Source organism: Peromyscus californicus, unplaced genomic scaffold (assembly GCF_007827085.1).
Source record: "Peromyscus californicus insignis strain IS unplaced genomic scaffold, ASM782708v3 Scaffold_13__1_contigs__length_99412109, whole genome shotgun sequence".
Lineage (NCBI taxonomy): Eukaryota > Metazoa > Chordata > Mammalia > Rodentia > Cricetidae > Peromyscus > Peromyscus californicus.
In genome coordinates, this window is record NW_026294424.1 from 34,515,522 (window position 1) to 34,533,749 (window position 18,228).

The window sequence follows — 18,228 nt, forward strand, 5'->3', positions numbered from 1 at the left end:
GAAAATAGAAATGGAAAGAACGACAGCAAAACATCAAGAAAAATTGAACCCTTGAGGACACTGGGCCACAGAAGTGAAACTTGTGCTCAAAAATCTGAAGGCATGCTGTGAAAAGACCTTAATGAATGCACAGAGGCCCACTGTTCCTGGACTGAGAACTTAATGTTGTTAAAATGGATTTCTTTAAAAACTGATGAACAGATTCAGTAGGATTAATACGAAAATCCAAGCTGTGTTTCTCAGTAAATTGACAGAAATTTTTATAAAAATTGACAAGCAGATGCTCAAATTCCTATGACCCCCCCCCCCCCCCCCCCCACTTAGTCACATTCATGTACTAAGGGAAGGACACATGAGATGCCTCCAGTCATCTGCATAGGGGGAAAGTTCTTATCAACCCTTTGGCACCTTGATTTTGAACTTCTGGTTTTCAGGGCTGAGGTAAAATAATGAATGGCAATATGATCTGGATTCAAGCCAGCTAGGTCCTGGCATTTTGCTAGGGTAGCCCAAGCAGGCTTACATGTGTCCTCATTACAGGTCTGGGGCTGAAGCCTGGAGATGGCAGGAGGGGAAGCAGTTCACAGCAGATAAATTCTCATTGAGTTGTCACAGCCATTCCTGAGTCTATGCCTGTAGGGTGGGTCTGCAGCCAGCAGCTGCTCTGTGTAAGCAGGGACCTGGCAATCATCATGCAGAGCCGCCGGGAGTCACTTTCACTCCCTGGATCTTAACTTTACCCAGAACTGACTGATGTTAGCCTTCCTTTGCTCCCAAGGGAGAAATCTCGGTGGAAGGGTGGAATTGCAACTGTAAATGGTGACTGTCTGGAAGGTCTAAGGACTGCCACGTGATGCCGGGAACTCAAGAGGACTCAGAGACATCTGTTTTCATGCACATCCCTCTTGCGGTGCCTCAAAACGAGGAAATCCTATCTTCATTTTACAAATATAGACTGACGTTGGTGACTTCTCAAAGCCACACAGGTTGTAGGTGGGCTGAATCCTTCCAACACCTCCACCTGACCCAGCACCTGAGTTAAAAATTATTTCATATCTTAAGATGAAGGGCTGAGAGTACAGGGCATTCCATAAGTGAACCACTGGGTAGTCAGCACAAAGGTGAATAGACAGTGTTAGATTGGACATGGATCCTTTCTCTGCAGAGAGAATTCTGCTTCACAGATGGGGCAGCCCTAGAATTCCTTTTTGGACTCTTAATATTTTATAGTCAAGGGTTTTAAAAAAAAACAACCCAACAGTGTAAAGTTGAAGTTGGTGCTTTATAGCCTTGACTGTATTTGTGGCTTTCTATAGTAGATTTGTAATATATGATTGGTAAATAATGCCGTAGATTTTAATAAGGCTGAGGATCTAATTATTCCTAAGGGTGTGATTTAAAATATTTATGTTGTAATTTGTCTAGTTATTAGGGTTCGGTTTAATTTACTTTTGGGTTAGATGGCCAGACGCACGCTCCTATGGGTGAGTAGAGTAATTAATTACAGCTCTACATGTTTATCAAATGGGCATGCAGAAGTAAGACTATTCATGCACAAAAGCCATCAGCCAGGGTTCCCACTGCTGCTCTGACTGGCAGTGTCAGAGAAAGTTGGAGATGGGGGGGGGGGGGAACAGGCCATGCCAGCAGATTCTTTCTCCTCTCTGGAAAAGCAGAGAGGAGTCTTGGCAGAGCCCGGTTTCTAGGTAGGCAACAGTGCAGGAGATACTTGCTAGGACCATCTGGGGAAGAATCTCTGGGCTCCCATCTGGCTCAGAGCAAGGGTGCAGAGCATGGCTTAGTTAGCTGTGTTCTTCACAGAAAAGCTGGAAGACAGGATGAGTCAATAGCTTCACCTTTCAGTGTGTTAGTCCACACTCCCAGCAAGTGCTCCATAAAGAAAGCCCAGTCAGGCTGTGTGTGAGCTGAGGACTCAGGCCAGGTATCAAGATCAGGTTTAACAGATCTTGCGATGCCCAAGCTGGAGCAGGGTGGAAGACCAGCACCTGCTCACCCACAGGAGAGGGGGCTAAATCACCAGATAAAGAGCTCCATGGTGCCATTGGAACTGTCCCGCAGAGAACAGGCATCACCACCGTGAAATTGGCCTTCTTGTCAGGTCTTCAGAGAAAAAGTGGGCTGAGATGGGACATTTTGGTTGGGAGAGTATTGGTGACAGAATGGGTGTGTGGCCACTGTGTCCTAGACCTAAGTTATAGAGGCCACATTGTGACCACAGGGAGGCTGCTTCATTTCCCTGATGCACAGATGGAGGTGATTAAACTGGCTGATTTGGTGGGAGGCTGAGCGAACACATAAAGATTCTTGGCATCTGTCCCATGACAAGGGTCCAGGGCATTAGATAACTTCTCTCTGGTTTATGCCTCCAGTGAAGCATAGCCAAGTGCTCTGAACTTAGAGAAACTATGAATGAACGAGAGAGGTTTCTGACCCACACAGTGCAGGAAGTGTGGGCATGCCCTCGAGTCACACCTGGAAATGAGTTTTTTTGGGGGGGGATGTGCAGGGAGGAGGTCCCTGGGGGGCAATGGGGTAGGACACTGCTAAAGGGCACCTTTTGTGTCCTGTGAGCTACTTTGAGCATTTTCCAGGGAAAGCCTGGAACCTGACAGAAGCACTCATCACATGAGCTGAAGTCACCCTGTCGTTTCATCCTTTGGCTAGTGTGCATGGGGACAAGAGGTGGCAGGAAGCAGAATGATGGCTGCTGTCACCTAGGGATGAGAGAACGTGCATAGGCTTCTAACTCCCTGGCTACAGGAGTGACTACAAACAGCGTGCTTTTTCTATTGACTGAGGGGGCTTGGTTCTGGACCAGTCACACCTGTCTCTCACTTATCCATCACATGTCTCTCTCAGGAGTCCCTAACTTCAGGTCTGATAGTCTTTACCCAGGAGCCACTTCTGTAAAAGCAAATCTGTGTGTGTGTGTGTGTGTGTGTGTGTGTGTGTGTGTGTGTGTGTGTGTATTCATGTGTGTGTGTGTGTGTGTGTGCATGTGTGTGTATGTGTGTGTGTGGGTAAAGGTCCATAGCTTTAATTAAAAATTTAAAGGCATACATCAAATAATGACAAGTTAATTTTTCAGATATCATCTATAGGTGTATAACATATGTAAATTGTATGGATACATAATTTATCATAATTATTTATAATATTTGATATTTGGGTTAATGTTAAACATTTTAATCTTTTCCTTTAGTTGTTAAAATTCTGGCCAGTGCTTCCAGTAGCTTCACAAAATGCTGAAGTGTTCAACATTTTTTACATTATCAAATGTTTAGTGTGATTTTTCAACATGCTGCTATAGAAACTATGCTACAAAATATCAGTGAGTCTGGTGAGATATTGGTCTGAAATGTATGCTATTTCTTTCTTTTAAACTCTCAAACATGGAATTCTAGCAAAAACAAAACAAACAAAAACAAAACAACAACAACCCACTAGGATATTTTTATATTACTCAATGAATATTGTCATGAGATTACCTTCCAAAAAGTTTCAATTTAAAATTTCACCATGTATATATTGTAAAGCACCTGTCTCGGGACACACTCACCAGCACTATGTGTTAACATTTTCACCTTTGTCTGCTATAGCAACGACCATGAGATTTGGAACTTGGGCTGAAATGCGATTTTTCCTTACCAGAAGATTCTCATGAGGCTTGGAACAATTATTTCTTTCATTCATCCGGCGACAGAAAAAAGAAGCCTAAACACCAACACTTACTTTGTAAAGATCAGAGACTGACAGTTAAGGAACAGAGCAGACTCACATGATCCGGAAGAGGTTCAAGAACCGCCCGACACCGGCCTGCCAGAAAACACAGATCATGCGTCACCGCAAACCCAGCGCCAGCTCACAGCATCGAAAGAATGGGGCCTGGTTTCCTTGAGGAAATCTTGTGTTCATTTCGATTCAGTTTTGTGACCCCAGTGTCCTTCTCACACCTCACATTCCAGCTACTGATCAGGTAGAACAGAGCGTGGGAAATGGGGTACAGAAATCAAACCCCAACTCAGGGTGGCTATGGATGCGAGAAACTCTCTTCCCCCGGCAGGTCAGCATTTTCTCTGAAAGAGACTGAAATACCCGGTGTGGTGGCACACCCCTGAAATGTTAACACTCGGGAGGTGGAGGCAGGAGGATCACAAACTCAAGGCTCATCTAGGTTACAAGAAATGAGACTATGATATGGGAAAGAAAGTGCTAGGGATATTGAACCAACAAGGCCCTGGGTCAGTCTGCGTCATTGAGTAACAACAGAAAAGGAGGCTGAGGAGATGGCTCAGTGGGTAAAGTGTGTGCCTTGGAGGCCTGAAGACCTGACTTGGAGCCCCAGATCAGCATCACAAAGAGCCTTGCATGGTGATGAGTGCTTGTATTTCCAATGCCAGGTGCTGGAGACAAGCGCTTCTCTGAGGCTTGCTGGCCAGTCAGCCTAGGTTGCTTGGTGAGTTTCAGGCTAGTGAGAGACCCTGTCTCAACAAAACAAAGTAAAACGGCAGATACATTCTGAGGTGTCCTCTGGATCCCACACACATGAGCACACATGCAAACACAAGCCAAGTCCCCATCCCCGTCCCGTGTCGTCCCCCCCCCCCCCCCCCCCCCCCGCCTGCGCACATCCTCCACTGCACACATGAGCATGCACGCACACACAAGCATGCCCCTCACAAAACAGAAAAGACAAATCAACAAACAACTGAAAAACAGGGAGAAATGATGGAGAGGACTCCACATCACCGAGGAGGAGGCTCCCCCAGCACCCTAGCCAGCACAGCACATTTACTGAGCTGTCTGTACGCCTGCCTCCTCCAGTGCCTGCCACCACTTCGTGGGCAGAGCTCACGTCTCTTCACGAATCTGTCCCCAGCTCCAGGCACACGTCCCAACATCCAGAAATCGAGCCACTGAGTTTTTGTTAGACCGATATAGTTCAGTTGAGGCTTCTCTCAGCTCCCCCATTTGGACTCATTTATGAAAACGCCTTAAATCATGCAGCCCACTCAGTATTCTGGTCTAAAATTTACTTCCAGATTATGCAAAACCACCCAAGAACTGCTCACATGAGTGAAGGATCTTTGTTCCTCGTAGACTGAAAGTTCTCTAGTTATGTGGTCGTTTTGTAGTTATTAGTCTGTGTTGAGGAATATGTAAAGCAGAAAACAATTTTAAGATCATATCTGTTTTATCAGCACACATATGAGATGTTTCCGTTAGGTTTCAGGACCAGAAACTGTGAGCTTCTTAACAATGTGTTCACTTTGATTTTGTGGCAAGCATTGTTTCTAAGAGTGCATGCTGTTCCCTTTTCTTTGGGCTGCTAGGAACTTTAGGATTTATTGTGTGTAGTCATTGTATCACTGTCCCCACAGAGTACTGTGGGGTCTCACTTCCACTGATGCCCTGCGTTCCCTACATCTGCCAAATATGCTTCACGTCCTCTTGGCCTGTGTCTGATTCATCTGTAACCCCCCACACACGCTTAGCATCTCACACTCAGTATCCATTGCCATCTGATGTCATGCTTCCTGGAGCTTCCATCTTGGCCATCCAGGCCACATTTATCTCATTAAATCATTCAGTACACATTTCCTGTCTCTTCCATGACACACATAAAGAGCTGCAGCATCCAATGACTTCTTTGCTGTGGGATGGTCTGTATGGCAAATGTGTTGCTGATTAGTCAATAAATAAAACACTGATTGGCCATTGGCTAGGCAGGAAGTGTAGGCGGGACAAAGAGGAGAATAAAGCTGGGAAGTGGAAGGCTGAGTCAGAGAGACACTGCCAGCCGCCATGATGAGAAACAGCATATGAAGATGCCGGTAAGCCATGAGCCACGTGGCAAGGTATAGATTTGTGGAAATGGATTAATTTAAGCTGTAAGAACAGTTAGCAAGAAGCCTGCCATGGCCATACAGTTTGTAAGCAATACAAGTCTCTGTGTTTATTTGGTCGGGTCTGAGTGGCTGTGGGACTGGTGGGTGAGAGAGATTTGTCCTGACTGTGGGCCAGGCAGGAAAACTCTAGCTACACTTCCTTGTTGTGAGTCTACCTGTCTTATTTCGGGAAGATTGCCTTGTATCCTTGTCCCAGATTTTCTATCTGTGCTCCCATTGGGGGAGAGTTTGAATACATAATTTTAAGCAGAGTCTTAAAGGTGTATATCCATTCATGTCCCATCACCCTGGATCGACAATTCAGATTTGTGAGTCCCACCCCTTGCTCTCTTTCTCATACCATCCAGTTCTTTCTGCAAAAATTTAGTAGTTACTTTCTGTTGCTGTGATAAATACTGACCCAAACCTGCTTCTGGGAGGAAAAGATTTCGTCATTTTACAACTTATATTCTTTCATGAAGGGAACTTGTAGCAGAGGCTGTGGAGGAAAGTTGGCTTATTGGCTTGCTGCCAGGCTCATGTTGAGTTACCTTTCTTAGACCTCCAGGGACCACCTGCCTAGGGGTGGCATCGCGCCCCAGTGAGTTGGCCTCTCACATGTCAATCATTAATCAAGAAAATGCCCTACAGACTTGCCTACAGGCCAAGCTGATGGAGGCCTTTTCTTATTGTGGTTCCCTCCTCCCTGATGACTCTAGTTTATGTCAAGTTGACAAGAAACTAACCAGAACACTGAAATTCTCTCCCATCTCAAAGCCCGGCTTAGCTCCGCAGAGCTCTGCCTCGGGTTGGCCCTGCATTCTCCGCTTCCCTGCTTGTCTCTTTATAGTCTAATTTTAGCAAGAACCCTACCAAGTCTGTTTAGCCAGAACCCTCCTCCATGCTGCATCACCAACCACGTCTAATTGGGATCCTCGCCTTTTACCACACTCTCCAGGTAGAAATCTCTTTCCCCTGGCTTGCCTTCAGTAGGAATCTTGTTAGGCAGATTTTATCCCCAATGTTTCTTCTTAGTAATTGTCCACCTGTGGTCCCGCCCCAAGCCTGGACTGTGGATTCCCATTTTTCTTTGGTGGATTCAGACTGGGACCACTCTCTCTCAGCTGCACACCCCTTTTGCTGTAGTCCCTCTCTTGACCTGTGCTTCTTTAAAGATATTCAAAGGATTTTTTTTTCACCTTCTTCCCTCTGGACTCCACACATCAGACTGTTTTCGAGTCCCTGTAGCCCTCCATGCTCTTCTGTCTTAATGACACAGTGCATCTTGTCTCTCTGTCTAGAATATTTCCCCTAGCTTTGCCTGTGCCTGGATCCTTTCTGGTCCTCAGATCCCACTTAGACTATCTTCTCCCTTGGTAACATCTCTGGCCACCCACCTCAGCTGTTAAGTCAAAGAGCATAGTTCCACTCTGGTTCCTCCCCTACTACCCCCCGCCCCCCAGCCCCAGAACCTTGTCTGGCAGTGGGGGTGACTTTGCAGACTCACCATGCCCCATTTCCCTTTCTAGTGGGTGCTCAGCTGAGGCACACCTCCCAGCTCTCTAGGCACTGGTCAGGCACGGTATGTGTTGTGAGGTAGATGTCACTGAGGCTGGCTATGGCCTGCTGCGCCCTGCATACAACAATTTTGCTTCAGCTAGTGGCAGAGTCAGGGACAGAGGGTCCCAGGGTCCTGAGGCATCTTGCAAGATGTTGGGTAAAGGTGCATTCACATCAGGTTGAAATGTGAGCAGGGAAGCTGCCCTGTTTTTATCTCACCGCTGACTTTTGTAGTCCATTCATTATAGTCCTGCCTAATTAATACAGTGTTTTATGTTTCTCCATACATTTTACAGTCACAGATCATGGTGCCCGCCCCTTGATAACACCTATAGCTCAGCATATTTCAGAGACTGGTGGAATATGATAAGTGCATACCACAAGAAGAGTCATGTCATATATGGCACATGGCTTTGTGGAAATACCCCCAGAGTGGGGCCAGTGACAGATTCCTAGAATCTCAAGTAGACAGACCATGATCTCCTCTTCCCTTGCTAGGTGAGCTTGGACTTGACCCTTTCTCTAGCCAGGCCCCAGATTTCCACTACAATGGTTCATTCTTCCTGGAACTCAAGCATTGACTGATGCTGTGGTGTATGTAGACCCTGAGTGCCAGTGGTTCTAGTGGGGGTGTGTGTGATGCAATCTATCTGGGGTGGCACCTGCTCCCTGCCATGATGGTTCTTCTCATGGCAGGTCTAGAGCAACAGAGACAACTGACTATGCGCTGAGTCTCTGACGCTATGGCCCCAACCAAACCTTCCTCCTCGTCTGCTAATTGTCTCAGGTCTTTAGTCACAGTGGCAAAACGCTAACACACTGGCTTTCCAGAAGGGGGGAAAAATAACAGAGAAAGGAAGGTGCTTAGTAATCTTCCATATCAGTTCCCAAATGGTGAGGAGTGGCCTGAGGAGCTGGGGACTCCCTCATCACCCATAGGCCCCGATTAGCTCTAGGGAACACTTGACTTCTGGGTGCCCCTCAAGGAAAACATCCTTTTACAAAGAACAGACCTTTTAAGTTCTTATTAAGAAGGATGTGAAGATGAATTTGTGTGATGTAAAGCTCAGGGCTCTGCTGACAGCAGACAGCAAATACTCCACCCCTACAGCCGGCAATATCCACAGTTGTCCTCTTTCTTCCAGAAGCAAAGCCAAGGATGATGAAGTCATAGCGTCAACATCTTTCGAGGTAAGGTCCTCTGTTCGTGGCACTTGATTTACCTCAGGTGTTTAGACAATGAGATGTGAAAGGAAAGAAAGGAGGGGAGATTGAACAAAGGTGGGGCCCTCTGTAAATCGGAGGAATTTGGTCTACTTTTCATATAAGTTTCCATGGCGCCATTCATTCAGTTTGAATTTTGAGAACCAGTGATGGAGAAGTTGCTGCCTTTGCGTAATGTCAGGCATCCTTGAAGTCAGACATAGAGACTCAGATACCGGAAGCATGGGTCTCCAGAGGTGCAAGACTGGTCCATCTTCTAAGCTATCTGGTGGGTTGCCATGGAGATAGCTCCTTGTGAGGATATCACGAGCAGGTCCCAGGACCAGGATATGCTTATGCTATGTGATAAGACAAATAAAATGGGAGGCCTTCGGAGCTTTAGAGCTGTTTCTCTCCTCAGGAAGCAGAGCCGGTGAGCAGGTCTCAGACAGGTTCCTTGGACAAAACCGCCTTCTGTTTTCATTTCTGTGATGGGAGACTCATGGAAATGGGGAAGAGAGTGAGGCACAATGTTTTGGGTTGACTCCAGAGCCACAGGCTACCAGTTAGACGTAACCAAATATGGATTGAAAACTGAAGGCTCAGACACTGCTTTCTGCCCGTCTCTGGATGTGCCACAAAAGGCATCTGGGCATCTCCCTGGATCCATGCACCACTTGAGGCCTTCTGGGTTCCTTGCCAAGCGGTGCTGTCTGTGGCCACAAGTCCAAGTTCTGGTCAGTGTAATCTAGGCAGAGAATCAACTCACGGCTGCCAGGATCCTTTCTTAAGTTGTGACTCACTTTCCTCTCTTCCTCCTGTGGTGTGGTGCACTGGCGTCATTTACCCTGGGCCATAGGGTTGAGGCCAACACAATCAAGGAAACAATAAGATGGGGATAATGTTTGGATATTTGAGGATCTCTCAGAGGCAGAGACACCCACAGGCCTTAGGCAGGTTATTTCTGGATTTTCCTTACGTAAGAAAAAAGGATATAACAAGTATTTCTCATGGTTGAGCCTCTGTGAAGTTTTTTACACACCTTGCAGCCTTTAATGTTTTTGCTCCTTGGAGATGTGAGCTTTGGAGCTAGCGGGCCACATAGCAAAGTCACTAACCAAAGCTGGGAGAAAGGCAAATACATTTCTTGGAGGCTAATGGGATGTTCTAGGTTCAAATCCCGGCCTGTCACTTTTTGACCACATGGGCTCAGGCAAATGCCTTCACGTGACCTTGGTAAACTGACGCTACTCTATGGAAGGGTTCAGCAATGTGTATCCTAAACAGCTGCTGAGACATTTTAGTCTGTGTTATCAAGGTAGACAATCACCTCTCAGCTTCCAGAGAGTGTGTGATTTCTTGGCTTAGTGCCCTCGACCAATGTGCAATGTGCTTGTCTTTTCAAGCTCAGCCACCCCAGTCTACAGCTTAGCTTTCAGCTCCAGCATGGGAGCTTGCTCCCTCCAGTGCTTAAAGTTACGTGTGGCTTTTTTAGCGTTCAATTCCACTGACGTCCAGACGCTGACCTTTCACAAAAATTCTTCAGGTCCCCCTCAGCTTGGGAAGCTCAGGGATTCAGTGGCCACTAACATCTGGTGATCCCTTTTGTAATGGATGAAAGACTGAGGCCAAAGTTGTTTGCTGTACAACTCCAAATATATTGTGGTGGATTTGAGCTCCACTCACTCACTGCTTTCTTGCCAGCCTATCTAATTTCTCTTGGGCCCAGTTAATCTTATTTATATATGAGTACAATGAAATCAGTCCTACAGCTAAGCCAGATGAGGTTATAAGATGTCTGGCACATACTAGGGAAAGAGAGAGAGAGAGACTTGTAGCTTTCTGGCTCTCCCAGTTTTACTTGCTGATGCCCAGCTCCTTGCCTTAATACCATGAGCTGACAGTTCAGATTCTCAAACAGCAAGCGGAAAGGCTCACTAGCAGCCAGAGCACAGGCCTAATGTTCTCACCCAGTGGCTCCTGGAAAGTCACTCCCTTCTCCAAGTTTTCATCTCTTTATCTGTGGTGCGCATACTCGGTCGCCTCTGTCAGATCTTAATGTTTTGTGTCTCTGGTATTATAGTTGTCACATTAGGAGCCAGTGATAAACTGGCTGGCTGGATAGACAGATGAGGGAATGGGTAGTGAAGAAGAGGCAGGCCCTGTATCCACCCCTTAGAGCTCTACAGAAACCCCAGACCAACACAGTGGCTGTCTAGAGCACCAACAGAAACCTCTAGATAGGGACGGTCTGGATACGTGGAGTCTCCTTTTATTTGCCCCAGCAAGCAATTCTCTAAATAACATTCTAGAACTACCTGCATTGGAACTATCTTCTTAAAACTAATGCTTCCTTGTCTTCGGCAAAGGCCCGCCAAAGTGTAAACTCTGGGGTGGGCTGTAGATTTTGTGTGCTTCTGCTGTGATGTGAAATTACACTGCATTTTGAAGGCAACTATTAGTCCTTGGGTTTTCCAGTCTTTGGGTGATCCAAAACTGTGGACTGTGCTTTCAAGGATGTGGGGAGTGCCTCGCTCCAGCTCAGCTGTCACCTTCCTGGTTTGTTCCTGTCCACTCCTGTGTTGAAGTCTCCGGGAGAACCAGACAGCTCCTCCTGTTCCTTTAGCTCAGTTACTGCAATGCCTAGACTTGGCCAGCAGGGGTCGCTGGAGGTCTACATATTTTGTACCTGCTGATTTGCCTCCTAGTCTTAAAAATCTTCATTACTTTTTCTTTTAAAAGTGTGTGTGTGGGGGGGGAGTCAACCTTTAATACCTGTTACCTTAGAAAACTAGAAGGAAGAAAAACCCAAATGTTTCTGGAAAAATAAAATTTCTTGTCTCTTTAATAGAATCAACCAATTTCTTATTCCTCCCCCAGGGCGCCCCCCCCCCCCCCCCCAGCCTATGGGGACTTAGGACACAGGGACACACTTTCTAAATAAGGCAGTCACTTGTCCGAGATTCCATTCCTTAGGCACCGGAAGGAGGTAACTCACAAGTTCATCTTGTTGGATAATATAGCACCATGGATGCCTCTCGAGGAGGCGGCTACACTGACCCGTCCTTTACAACCCAGAATGCGTCTGTCTTTTCCCAGCCTGAGGGAATTTGTTAAACATTCAGTTTCTGATAGATTGTTTCTACTCTATGAAAGTGTATGTTTCTGTGGAAGAAATTATAAGCTGCGGATATGCAAAAGAGAAGCGATGTTGATTCACTGACACAACTAATATAAATGTTTGATTGCAGGCATCCCCTCACTGAGACACACAGATACATACAGACACCCACACTGACAAACACAGACAGACACACTCACATAGACTTAGAGAGGTACACACACACACACACACACACACACACACACACACACACTCACACATAGAGATGGGGGATAGAAGGGGAGAGAGGGAGAGAGATCCACATATGCATTCAGAGATACACAGAGAGATACGCTCAGAGGCACAACACAGCAGCATGTTAATATGTTTTCTCATATTGTGCACATGTGTCACACACACACACACTCACACTGAAGCATGTGCATCAATACACCTGTTCATATTGTGTGCAATGTTTTCTCACCTGCCCTTTCACAAGCTGTCAACAATTTCATGGTCATGAACAAGCATCCCATTCCTCAGTTAAAATGGCTGCAAGGCATCCTCTCTCATGGATGACCCACCATGTTTTCAATGAATCCGTTGGTGAAAAAATGCAAACGCCACGAAGAACTTAGGGATGTGTGACTACCCTGAGATGGCCATTCTCTGATGTCAGCCTGCATGCATGTCCTTAGTGACATCCGGTCTGCTGGAGTTTTATAGGCCTTTGAGTGGTCTGTGATATGCACGTTGTGGTTTTGTACACAGTTTTGGAATGGTGTAGATGCACCCGTGTCTAGGCAGACCTGGACATTTTTTTTTTTTTATCTGAGTTGACTTTTTAAAAATCTTTCTTTTCCCTGTATTTCTACACCGTTGTCAATGGAATGTCAATATCCACCTTTCAGTTTTTCTCTGCTTCTAACCCAAAATGGAGAAGGTAACAGCTGGCTACATTGACATGTTGTTTCACTCCCATGGTTTCCAAGTTGCCATCTAATGTATCCAGTACATAGCTTCATCGCCCTGGACAAAGCCCCTTTGAGTGTTCTAGTGTCCTCCAGGACTCCAGTGGGTGGTGGGAGAGGATGAGAGGCCAGGGAATGGATAGTATATTTGAGACCCAAAGACTCTAGTGCAGTTTGGAGGCATCCACCTTGAAGAACTCAGGCCTGGAGGGAAACTTGCTGGGGACAGATTGAGGGGAGGAGGGTGGTGCTGAGCAGTGTCCACTGTTCAGCCTCACATGTCACTTTGGGATGGCACTTTGGTTTTCATGCTCTTCCGTTGCAGGCCGTGTTGAGCTGAGTGCAGGGTGCACATTATAAACTGCCCTACAAGGCATCGCTCCACACTGGGCATGGACTCGCCAAGATTCATGCATTCCTTTGTACCTTTCTTCTAGCTTGGTGCTCATTTTCTCTCTCACTTAGATCCTCACAACCAGTCCACTTTCTAGTGGGGTTCTAAGGGACCTTCCATTTTTCTGCTGCACTTACATTTTTTTGGGGAACCTGCAATAGAGAGTTTGATGGGCTGGGCCCTAGTGAATAGCTTAGTTCCCTACCTATTTCACAGAGGAAGGGACTCAGGTTCACGATGCAGCACTCTGCCCAAGGCTGCACAGCTAATGAGTGGAGCACCAGGAGCCCCACACATCTGCAGATTTGTGGGCCTGACAGACTAGTCAGCCATGCTCTGGGGCAGCTGGAGGGAAAGGCTGCAAGAAGCTAAGGGATGTTACTGGGTGGTGGAAAGGCAGCAATCTGAGATGACTGCATTTTCTGAAATCTAGGCTAACATGTGTAACTTGCCTGTAATCCAAAGCTACATCGAAATGATGCTCTGGATGTCTGAGGTTAGACCACAAGAAGGCTGTAGCATTTGTCCTGGTTCCTTGAGTTGCTATTCTGTGGGCTTTCCTTCCTGGGATGCACTCTCTTTTAAAACCCTGTCACGAGTGGGTGACAAGTCCAGCCCATGTCGAGGGTGCTTGCCTTCTAGATGTTCGGGTCCAAGCGTCAGCCACCTGCGTGAAGGACCCCTACTGTCAGAGTCTTCTCCACTGAGGCCCAGACATGGGGGCTGTGCAGAGAGAGACAGTCATTGCTCCTTCACATATACAGCAAAGAAAGAGAATCAGAAAAGAATAGAAAGGAAAGCCCAATAGGCCAGGTTATCTCATCACCTAGAGGACACAGAACCCATGACTCACCTTTGGTACTGCTGAGGTGTGGCCATGACCTAGGGCAGAAAAGAAAACAAACTTGAGTGTCAGCTACTGAATTCAACACTGTCTCCAAAGCAGCAGGTACTCCCAAGATGCATTTCACCACTCATTCTGTGAAAATTTTGCCTGCATGGTCACATCTGTGCAGGTGTATAGGTGTGAATGTTCATGCATATATTGCTGCACATGTGTGTGTATGTGTGCACATGTGTGAGCATATATGTGGAGGTCAAAGGGCATCTCAGTTTGTTCCTCAGTTGTGATGTATCTTGGCATTTTGAGACAGGGTTTGTCACTGGGCTAGAGCTCACCATGGATGCTGGTCTGGCCAGTTAGTCCCAGGGATCATCTTATTTCCATCTCCTCAGTGCTGGATTATAAACATGTACTACTACTTCTGGCTTTAAAAATCTATTTATTTATTATTTGGTCCTTTTTTATGTGGGAGGGAACTCAGGTCCTTATACTTGCTAGGGAAGTACTTTACCCTCTGAGGAATCACTCACCCAGCCCCAGCCTGTGTACTACAAACAGAAAGCAATCCCCATGTGTTTGTATCACTGTAGGCTTGAAGTAATGTTTTGTTAGAGGCAATATAGAAGATAGACGACATAGACGAGAAAGAAAATCAATACCATGCATGTGTGTGCAATGAGGATGCACGCACACATTTAAAATCAAAGCAAGGTATTATTGTGTTTAAACGATGCATGCACGTGCATGCATGTGTGTGTGTGCATGAGTGCATGCCTGCATGCATGCATGTGTGCATGCGTGTGTGTGTGTGTGTGTGTGTGTGTGTGTGTGTGTGTGTGTGTGTGTGTGTGTGTGTGTATGGTTGTTCCCATGTCATGGCACATGTGTGGAGGTCAGGGGTCAGCTCTTTGGACTTGGTTCTCTGCATCTACCCTGTTGAGGCTTCTGGTTTCTGTCTTCACCCTCCTGGGTAGCCAGTCCTGTAAGCTGCCAGGCAATGCTTCCATCTCACCTATGAGGACTGTGCTTACAGATGTCTGTCTCACACTAGGCCTTTTGGCTGGGTTACAAGTATGGAACTCAAGTCATCACGGCTGCATCAGCACTCTGACCCACTGAGATGTCTTGCAGGCCCATAGGCACACATTAAGTATATAGGTGCTTAAGTGTCATTCTATGAGAGCATGTAGGATGGCACTGTGACACTTTATTATGCAGTGTTATTGAAAAACGTATTTGCTGGCTGTGTGGCACTTTTGGAGCAGATTTAGGTTCCTGCTAATTTTGACTACTGTATACAAGATTGCAAAGCTCATCCATTCTGGCATTTCGGTCTCATCTCTGAATGTCTTCATGGATGGACAATACTCTAGTTAAAGGAAAGTGCTGAGTAGTGCGGGCATCCTCAGGCCCTTGTAGCCTATTTCTCAGGTGCTTTCTGGATGGTCTGTATTGATGCGTATTCACCGACATTCTTATCCACTGACTGTGAAGTGACCATCCACCGTGTCTCCCCACCAGGATCCACGTTCCAGTCCTACTGTACCCACTTGACAGCTGACCCTTATCACACCTGTTTCATTTCTGAGACAGCTAAGGAGTCTGGATTATTACGTGCATTTCCTCTTGGGCAAATCACATGGGCATGTCCTCGCTCATGTTCTGATGACAAGTTCTTGGCACAGTCACCAACGTCACCCTTGGACAGTGTCCTCTTGGGAGCAACTTTTCCCTAGATTTGGGCTGTGGTCTGAAAAGCCCCAGGGCAATGGAAAGCTCCACAGGCCGCTGCTTCCGCGCACTGACTTGTTTGTGCATTTAATAACCCCTGGCTCTCTATGCACACCTTCCCTCCGAGGCTCTCGAAGTGCGTCACAGCTGCAATTAATTGAGCATCGCAACACACATTGCGTGTAAATATTTATGAGGCCTATCTGGTGGCTGGGACGCTGGGCACACACTAGTTAAGCAATGAAGCGTCAGTAACCAGGAGACCGGAGCTCAGGAGTCCAGATTCCTGCCTATCCTGATGCCCTCCCCTCATCTTCCAAATGACCTTGGGGAACTATTGTCTTCCCAGACAAGAAACAGGGCGCAGGGCTGCACAAATAGCCCAATCCAGACAGCCATTGAGAGACAAGGAAATTGCCTCAAGCTTGGCTTCCCCTCCAGCCTGCTCTCCCTACCCATACCTATGGGATGGGATGAGTCTCACTTGGGAGCAGCAGTGCATCTGCAGCCTAGAGCCCTGTGGTTAGCTGTGGGTACCCTTTCAAGTTGCCTGAGCTTCAGCAGGGACTAACAGTCCATTACCTAGTGAGAAGCAAATCCTTTGTGGGGGCCTGTGAGTACTCTCTCCTGTCACCCTGGACACATGGTCTTTCCCTTGAATTTCTGGCCATTCATTAAGCCTCACAAGGCTTCCAGACGTGCAACTTATGACATGTGCAGTAGAATTGTGTACAGTGAGCTCATTATGAATGGAGTAAGTATCCCAGGGACTCTAGGTTGGGATTCCAAAGTGGGCCGGGTGTAGGTGTGAACCTGGGACTTCTGAGCCTCAGGAGGAGTCTTCTGCAGGTCCTAGGGAGGACTCTGACTTTTGTATTCACTGTCTTCTGACTTTGGCCTCCCCTGTATCTTAGAAGGTAACTCTGGCGATCACATAGTCTGATTTGCTGGTTCGACAAAGCTGAGGCCTGAGCTGGGCTCGTGTTTCCCCTCTCCTCAGATCCTGGGCTGAGGCCCTTTGGCACACAATAAGCTGAACAAAAGATGATGGAAAACAAAGTCAAACCAAACCTTGAGTGCCTGTCTGGGTACTGACCCGCCTCCACTCTTTTTGGCAGAGTTTGACCTATTTACATTTACCTTCTCAATTTCTGTTCCCTGCAGATGCAATGTTTTTTATTTTACATTTATGGATTGATCAATTAACAAAAAAATTTTTTGAGACAAAGTCTGTCTATAGTCCAGGCTGGCCTTGCTTTGAACTCTCTATAATCCTTGTGTTTCAGCACCCAGGGTGCTAGGATTACAGATATGTAACGGCCTGGCTCCTTCTTTTATTTTTGACTTACAGAAAGCCATAGCTGTCACTGTATGGATGCTCTGAAGAGACAAATACTAGCCAGCATTGCTGTTAGGATGACACAGAATGGAAGGACGACTGCCAGGGACAGGAGAAGGATGGGGCACTCAAGGGTACAGTGTTTTGGTTTTTACAAGAAAACAGGTCTTACGGATGATCTAGTGGCTGCAGCGTGCCCATAGTTAACGGTGCTGTGTGCACAGCTGAATGTGTGGGCGCTGATTTCATGTTATGTGTTTTTATGTTATACACAAGTAATAGTAATACACAAGGGCAGAGAAGCCATTTGGAGGCAATAGATACAGGTTTCTGGCATAGGCTTTAGCCAATTGGATCTCCATCTTCCACTCTGCAGATGTAACTAAAACTTAACCCGCCTAGAGTGGCACAACAAACGATTGCCAGAGTCAGGTTTCCACTCCGAGTTCCCTGTTATTCGCAAGCCTAGAGCAGCAACACAGCTTGCAGAGGGCTGTGCATCTGGAATTTTCCTCCCTATTGCCAAGGCTGTCTGAAAGTGGCTTATCTGCTTCACTCTGGGTGGGGCCTCAAAATGATGGTTGGGTATTCATATGTCATGTCCCTGGGGATTCCGCACCCTGGGGGCTGTCTGTGCGTCAATGCAAGCATGTGAATTAGCAGAGGAAGCCTCAGCAAAACAGGGAAGGGGAGGGGTGTTATTCCAGCTGAGCCTGCTGCTATCCAGAGAGCTGATCGAGACATGGCTTGGGGGTGGGGAGGCTGGCGCTGTTGCCTGAGATGGAAGAAGAGGGAGGCTGGACACCGTGGGTTCGTCTGGATGGAGTGTGGACATCATCCTGACATTAGCAGCTGCCGAGCTCTCTGGAAAGGCTCCTGTGTTAGTGCTCTTTGCAGCCTGACAGCCCATGGTGACGAATGAAAGATGCTGCTCACTGACTTCATGGGGATTTGATGTGCTCTGCCTGTGCTCCAGCGAGGCCGGCCTGTTAGCAAGCTGCCCTTTGCCAGGGAATCACAAGGTGCATTCTGGCTTCCTTTTGTCAACAGCATCAATAACATAGCCATGTGCAAATGGGCCACAGCTGGATAGAGCACAAGACTGGCAGCATCCTCTGCCCGTATACTCGAGGCTCCCTTCCACAATTGGGCCTGAAGGAAGCAGGGTTTCCTT

At 46.9% G+C, this 18,228-nt stretch overlaps 1 protein-coding gene across 1 annotated transcript in view; it reads right to left on the minus strand.

Moving 5' to 3' along the window:
* Clnk (cytokine dependent hematopoietic cell linker) overlaps positions 1–18,228 on the minus strand; it is a 93,292-nt gene that overhangs the window by 63,934 nt on the left and 11,130 nt on the right. Inside the window, exons 3-4 of the mRNA XM_052736033.1 lie at positions 13,994–14,022; positions 3,800–3,837 (exon numbers count right to left, since the gene is read on the minus strand). Of these exons, the coding sequence (XP_052591993.1) occupies positions 3,800–3,837; positions 13,994–14,022 (67 nt within the window). The remainder of the gene's footprint in view (positions 1–3,799; positions 3,838–13,993; positions 14,023–18,228) is intronic.